Source organism: Salmo trutta, chromosome 15 (assembly GCF_901001165.1).
Source record: "Salmo trutta chromosome 15, fSalTru1.1, whole genome shotgun sequence".
Taxonomy (NCBI): Eukaryota; Metazoa; Chordata; class Actinopteri; order Salmoniformes; family Salmonidae; genus Salmo; species Salmo trutta.
The window spans coordinates 39,232,686-39,240,327 of NC_042971.1; the positions used below are offsets into that span (position 1 = coordinate 39,232,686).

General features: G+C 41.7%; 1 protein-coding gene across 2 annotated transcripts; it reads right to left on the reverse strand.

Annotated features, from left to right (window-relative positions):
* Window positions 1-84: 84 nt before the first annotated feature.
* Window positions 85-6,588, reverse strand: plp1b (proteolipid protein 1b). 2 transcript variants are annotated; one of them, XM_029691390.1, is made up of 7 exons: window positions 4,364-4,649; window positions 3,767-3,953; window positions 3,317-3,473; window positions 2,769-2,946; window positions 2,574-2,647; window positions 2,299-2,364; window positions 85-1,393 (listed from the first exon to the last, which is right to left on the reverse strand). In XM_029691390.1, exons 1-7 carry the CDS (start codon window positions 4,401-4,403, stop codon window positions 1,319-1,321), a joined length of 777 nt encoding a protein of 258 aa, XP_029547250.1. In that variant the 5' UTR covers window positions 4,404-4,649; the 3' UTR covers window positions 85-1,318. The 2 variants fall into 2 exon arrangements, with proteins under 2 accessions (XP_029547250.1, XP_029547251.1); XM_029691391.1 differs by lacking the exon at window positions 4,364-4,649 and adding an exon at window positions 6,433-6,588 and having other exon boundaries at window positions 1,146-1,393.
* Window positions 6,589-7,642: the final 1,054 nt, after the last annotated feature.

Below are 7,642 nucleotides of genomic sequence, written 5' to 3' on the forward strand. Positions count from 1 at the left end.
TATATTACCCATGTGGACAACCTCACTGGAAGTTTTGTTTTACCATTTGACATTTGCATGACATTGAAATGAAGCACAATATTTTAATGCCTTGGTTTCAAAGGCTTTGATACATTTTAATGGCTAATCAATTCAACACAGCATTATATACACACCCAATTCAGTAAATAGCATAGCAGGCCACTCACCAGCCAGAAATCCCCTGGAAATCAAACACTACAGTTTAAAAGCAGAGAGCATTAATACATATGGAGAATGAAAACTGAGTATCTTATTTAGCTTATACCTTTAGCACGTCCATAGAATTGGGTTTCCTTGCATCCCACACACAGTAATCAGTCAAAAGGACAAACAATAGGTACTACATCAAGAGTGAGTGCAAAAAAGCTGCCATAAGTGCTTTGACACCCTTAGACAAGAGCGACTCCCACATTACACTCCCACATTTCACTTGAGCGTTGTGGAGAACTTTGGCACATTCTGCTGTTTGCTCTAGTTACAGTAATGGACAGCTCATTTACTAACACAATCTAAAGCAACAGGAGCTAGATCATGTTCACAATCTATATACATATCAGTAAGCAAGGCGACTGGGGTCGGTTTCTTAGTTCTGATTAGCATGGAGAGCAGCCATCTCTCCAAGTCACTCAGATTTAGAGAGCTAAATAGAGCCCACAATCTGACAATAGCGTCAGTGACACTTTATAAAAGTAAAAAAAAAAAAAAAAGTGTGAACCAAAACCAGAGACGCTACATCCATTGTGAAAATTAGCAACAGACATCAGAGAGTCATCCTCCTGGACTGAGAACCAAAGGTATAAGACTGGTGAGCAGGGGGAGGGGCTTAAAGTTATAACGACCCAACGTGGTCTCAGGGCAATCTGTATTATTCTCAACGTAAATCTGTGACACTCCATTTAGTATGATATATTACGTTACATTAGGTTACGTTATGAATGGAATAGCGGTCAAACAATATCATACAGTCACGGATTGCGCCCACCCCTCCTCTTTGACCAACCTCCCTACTTTCGTTTCTGTCTAAAGTAACTAGACCATTAGTCGGTATCATACATCTTGGAGGTGCTCAGAAATACATAAAGTATGGCTCTGAGGCTAGGCTGAGGTGATAAACCTGCTGGCCAGATGAACGATGTGTCAGTAATTGGAGCCCTCCAGGGAAGCAGCCAGCAGTAGGTAGGGGATCCAGGTTGCAGGTGTGTCTCACAGGGGATGGATGAAGTTCAGTGGTGTGATGTGTAACTGCCCCCCTCAGGCCCAGTCTATGGGGTGATGGAGACGTGAAAGGGCACAGTTTTTAACAGCGCAGCCCTTTCCTGCCCAGGAACCGCAGGACTGCATAGTTATATGTGGTGGCTACCACATACATAAACTAGAGAGAAAGATGAAGAGTGGGACAAAAGAGAAACTATTAAAAAAATGAAAGAATTCCAAAATATGTTTTTGCAAAAGTGCAGCTTCTTTCAGATGACACAATTATTCAATAGCCTCACAAGCTGATCTCTCTTCGTGCACACATTGATCACTTCCATATGAGGCGGCAGCGTAGCCTAGTGGTTAGAACGTTGGACTAGTAACTGAAAGGTTGCCAGTTCAAATCCCCGAGCTGACAAGGTACAATCAATCTGTCGTTCTGCCCCTGAACAAGGCAGTTAACCCACTGTTATTGAAAATAAGAATTTGTTCTTAACTGACCTGCCTAGTTAAATAAAGGTAAAATAAAAAAAATATGCCCTCACAGGGCTCTCTATTGGTGAGCTTTTCTCTTATGACCTGGCTGGTCTTGTCATCTTAATCATTGTTGAAAATCAAATAAAAACTTAGCTACTGTGCTGAGTATGATACATTTTTCTATTTCTCTGTTATTATTCTTCTATGCCAAAGAGCCTCAAATTAACCCCATACCTCTTTGGTGGTATGCCTTAAACTAAGCCAAATGGAGCTGCAAAATTCAAGTCGGTAATACTTTATAATAACTATCCTTTATAAGCCATTTATAAATGAACTAAATATTACCAAATTATGTATACATCTTTAAATGATTAGTACATTATTAGTAACTGCATTAGTTAAACATAATAATTTTTGTAATTTTTAACTAATATAGTTACTAGTAATGTACTGATATTTAACTATTATTAATCTGCTAATAGTTTATTTACTAATTTATAAATGGTTTATGAAGGATAGCTATTATAAACTGCGTTATAAATTATAAACTCTGAACTTAAACCAAGAGGTTGACAGGCCCCATAGATTCATCACGTTCTTTCTCACCAGAGCCAAGAGAGCGATCCCTGCACCAGCAAAGGCAGCAATGTATAGGTCATAGGTGACGAAGAACTGCAAAGACAAAACAAGCAAATATGATCAAATGCATTTTAGTACACATTATAAAAGGGGGCCTCATAGAGTGCATGTATTGTACATTGATTTGCAATGCAGAATGATAATTTAGCTATGTGTTTTGTGGTTTAAAGGTTACATAATCCAGGAACATTCTCATTCTTTCAAAGTAGTTTTATTGTCAGACAGAGCTACCACCAACTCACCTCTTTTGTTTTGCAAATGGATGCCAAGGTCATTCCACAAGCCTTCCCTGGCATTGCATTCCAAGGCAGCAGTCCTAAAGTGAAGCTTGTCTCATTAATGTGAAATGAAGTACAGTACATTTCAAATGTAAAAATTGTATTAAAAAGAAAATAACATAAGGTGGCCCAGCTGGGCCCGTCATAAGCTAAACGTACCATACTGCCGGGCATCCATGCAGATCCAGCCATGCTGGTTGATGCTGGGTGTCGTCTCAGCCAGGATGTTGATGGTGTGGCAGGTCTGTGCCATGTTGAAGAAGAAGAAGACGGGTATGGCTGTAAAGGCAAACACCGCCAGCCAGATCACTGCCAGGACGTATGTCACAATGATGAACTGTGTAGCAGGAAGCACAGTAGGAGGTCACAGGAAGTTATTGGTCAAATTCCAGGGAATCAGGATGTGACACAACATGTCCCATGAGGCCTTATTACTGCAGTAATACCCCACCACAGAGGGTAAATACTCTAACATGAGCCTAATATCCCCAGAGCATAATATATGAGGGATTCATGGGTAATTAACTGATGATTAATTAACTACTCTATGAATTGTTTATGGATTGTTTTTCAACCTCTATTGCAGTGGGTGGGTTACAAGCTAGAGTACAGTAGGCTATAGTGTCAATATTATTTTAGCAACCTAACAGCGAGGTGACGTCATTCCCTCCTCCCCCCTCACCTCTCTCTCCCACTCCCCTACTCACCGTCAGACTAAGGCAGCGGCCACATCTGGTGCTCCGGAACTCCCCGAAGGTCTGCTTGACGGCACTGGTGGTGTAGAATCCCTCGGCCAGCAGCAGGATGCAGTAAAGGAAGAAGAAAGAGGCCAGGCCATAGATCACGTACTGGAAGTACTTGATACTGGGAGACAAGGACAGGTCATAATAAGGAGAGGTCAGATATACAAATTTGCTGTTGAAGGGTGGCTGCTCTCAACCTATCTAAAGGAAGGGGTACTACTACTACTACTACTGCTACTACTACTACTACTACTACTACTACTACTACTACTACTACTACTACTACTACTACTACTACTACTACTGTAAGAGTCTTTACATTTATGTTGCTTGATTTGCACAACCTACCTACAAATACAAACACTTACTAGGAAGAAAATTCTACTCATCAATTAAAAGGACCACTCAACTCACAATGAGGCCAGGACAACATAGTCTTGTATGTTACGAGCGAAGTAAGTCTCAGCGAGAACCTCTGTGTTGGCCAGTGCCTCGTGCCCACAGCCACAGAACAGTGCCATGCCGGTGAAGCAGAGCAGAGTGGCCACCAGGGACGGGTAGGGCACTGCCCCCAGGCAGCGGATACAGCAATCATAACAACCTGGTGAGGGGGCATAATACATCAACACACAGGCGGCACACACCGCACACACCAACACACAGCACATCTACGCCACAGTCCAGACACCTGTCAGTCACCCTACTTGGGGAGCTGTTGAAAAGAAAGACCCCACTGTTTCTGCTGAAAATCCATCAACATCCACCAACAACTTCCATCAACAGGCATGAAAGCAACAGAAACATTTTAGCGAAACACAACAGCGAAACCAAGTGCAGCAGAGCAGCGTATCCAACCAAGTAACGTTAAAGCGCCCATACAAAACCAGCCGCCAATGACTTCACAGCACTCTCATACACTTCCTCCAATGTAAGCTGTGCTGGGGAAGCAGATAGGAAACATCCAGACTGTTAATGGCTGTATTGGTATAGGAATCAGAGAGAGAGATGCACCTAGGGCTTTGCAAAGCCAAGGCTGTCTGACCGGAAACATTTGCTGCTTTCGATCTTGTGCTCCTCAACAACAAGCAAAGAGTTTATGAACCAGTGATGCTAAAGGCTCTTCTGCAGGATATTGCAACTAAAGAACAGCTCTCTGCACTGGTTTCATCCGTGTGTAAAAGCTCCTCAGCTCCTGCCAACAGCTCACAGTTCAGTCCCTCTTCTCTCCAGAGTCCAACCCTCTTTCACCACCACCCGCCACCACAGGCGTCACCAAGAGAGGAGAGAGAGAAGAGGGCACTGAAGGATGGGCTCCAGGGGCTTAGAGAGAGAGCCTGTCTTTGTGGCGGGATACACAGTGCCCTTTGTCTTAACTAGGAGTGGAGGAGAACAAAGGCCAGTGATGTCAAACAAACAAAGACCACACTAGCACCACCTCACACACACAAAACAAGCGCACACACCACACACACACACACACACACACACACACACACACACACACACACACACACACACACACACACACACACACACACACACACACACACACACACACACACACACACACACACACACACACACACACACACACACACACACACACAACCCAACAATCTAATAAACAAGCCATCGGGCGCCTGGGCAGGTGGGGCGGAGGTCAGGGAGTACCTCCACCACCAGGATTCTCACAGTACCGCTGGCAACGTCAGTGCTATTCACCCAGTCCAGCCCACAGCTACAGCTGGCTGGGACTGGTACTATGGCACCGAATAAGTGTCTATGTTAGCAGGGGTGGGGACTGCGGTTCAAGTGTTCAAGGGTGGGAGGAAGCACAATGAATGGGTGGGGGAAACTGAAATATCTTCACAACAACAACCAAGTGGCTCATCAAAGTTGTATGATCTACAAACCCCATTCGGGAATGGCAAACACTGTCATGATCATACATAATAGATGACTGAGCAACTATTGCACACTGACTAAATGTTCCTGTAATATTATGGTTTCTGTGATTTTACTTGGTAGGAAGGAACAAAGTATATTAATGAAATATACTGCCATTTAAATAAAAACAGCAACAGCTGGAAAGTTGTTTGAGTCCCTGGAAATTACATCAGCTGCAGACGCCCCCTCTTCAGCTGTGCTTTGAAACGCCACGATAACCTATTAATAAAATCACAGCACAGATACCACTGAAGGATCCTACCAAACTAAGTCCTTAAATCATGCTAAATCTGAATCAACTGTAGTGCAGAGAAACTATTTTGTTTGAAGAAATAGTAGTGAAGGAGGAATAGTTGGTCGACTTAAACTGACTCCAGAGTCAGATCTACCGCGTGAATCAAAGGATTCCATGAAACTTAAACTGACTCCAGAGTCAGATCTACCGCGTGAATCAAAGGATTCCATGCAAATGTGCTAATTATGCCCTGGACAAGACTGGAAGTGTGAGAGCCTTTGACGTGATCGACCTTGCATGACCTCTCCCTGACAGCAGCCTGCGCTGGTCCTCTGTCTCTCTGAACCCCAATGAGTTCAATCCACCTCTTAGAAAATATCTTACAGATATTAGCTGTGTGAGAGCTGGTTTGATTTTAATTTTAATCTCATTGATTAGATGATGATCCTGAATGTATTTGAATCGCATGTTTTATTTTCAAGGAATTGCAATCAATATTTTGAGTAATGAGTATCAATAAGCTTAGCTTATCTAAAATGTTCCAAATTGGCTATTTAGTCTACAATATTATCTACATGCAACCTGGAATAATATTTGAGCAATCCTGCCTATGTTTCTAATGTTGCAATACTACCAATGTTGTGTTATGAATAACCCATGAGGTACCCACAAGTGGACATTATAATCTTATCAGACAATCATACAATCAACTTGCAATAAAACCAGCAATTATCACAATATTAATCAAGCCTTCATATTGTTCTCAAGTGAAGCAACAATTATATTTTCTAAAATATATATATATATATATTTCAAAAGTAGATTAAATATATTCCACAGACTTTTACTATTAAGATAGTCATAGAAAATATTAAAAACTCATTAGATAACCACTTACCCATGTTCAGAAAGAGGTATGGGGTTATTGAGGTTTAGCTTGGCGGCTTTGTGACTGTGATTTGAGAAGTTATTCCCCACCACTCCTATATGAATCTGACTCAAGCTTTTGTCTGACCAACAATAGACAGACCCCCAGCTCCCAGAGCCAGCAGATCTTAAAGACACAAAGTCCCTTTTCAGCCACTACCCATCACTAATGCAGCCCTGGGTTCAACATTAAGGACAGTGCAGGGGTCAAAGACCCATAGACCCTTGCTTTTCAGTCACTCTCATGCATAACAAGTTCACACAAACACATAGCCTTTTCTGTGTAGTACACTTGCAGCAGACTTCATTGTAAACATTGCTGTGGCATGTCTCCCTATAAATTGGCTTTGGATTTTAGGAGTACGTTATTACATAGATACAGCTTGTATTAACTTTACAGGCATGGGTGCCCTTGATTTATAACTTGTTTTAAATGATAGCAATCAGATACAACTCAATGAGCAGCACTTCATATCATTTCACATTTCAAAAGATATGCCATATTTTTCAAAATTTCTCCTAGACTGAGTATGACATCCTGTATTCACCAATCCAGAGCAGAAACCTTATAACAATTTCCCTAAATACAATCCTATTCCTATGCGTACAGATCTACTATCTTAATTTGAACACTCTGTTTTTGCGGAGAATTTTCCAGCGCAGGAAGAAATTCAAATTATAGTGTATTTGAGGTTTAAAAAGGCTTCTAAAGTTTGTAATTTCTACTTTGAAATGTCAAACTTGATTTCCCCTAACAAAAAATGTATCAACCCCTACAAAAAAAATGTCCATTACTTATAATCCACATAATAATTCAGATTTCCTGTTGCTGCATAATTATTTTCCTGCTGTGAGAAACAGAGTGAAATTAAGATAGCAGATCTGTAGGCCTTTTTACTGTATGTGTGATCATCATGTGTGATCATGTGTGGGCTGCTGCATGAGCAGTTTATTCTCTCTTAGTAGCCAGGCTATTCATGGTCTGCATAGTATGTGTGCTGCCTATCTGAGGTACGTAAAGGGCACCACATGGTCAATGAGAGCAAGCTCTGGCTGCTGGGTGTGTTCGGCTCTTCAGAGAAGCATCTTCAGGAAACACAGAGAGATATGAAGAATATACAGACCAAAGGTATAAAACAAAAGGCCTACCATGTAAATGCCACTGGACTGACATTGATTAA

Bases quoted from the DNA above. Each gene is read 5' to 3' on its own strand.
- plp1b (XM_029691390.1), bottom strand. From the start codon at position 4,403: ATGTTTCCGGTCAGACAGCCTTGGCTTTGCAAAGCCCTAG. The intron at 3,474-3,766 runs GTGAGTTGAGTG...CTTGTCTCCCAG, and splicing joins TATGTTGTCCTGGCCTCATT to TATCAAGTACTTCCAGTACG. The intron at 1,394-2,298 runs GTGAGAAAGAAC...CTTTCTCTCTAG, and splicing joins GGATCGCTCTCTTGGCTCTG to TTTATGTATGTGGTAGCCAC.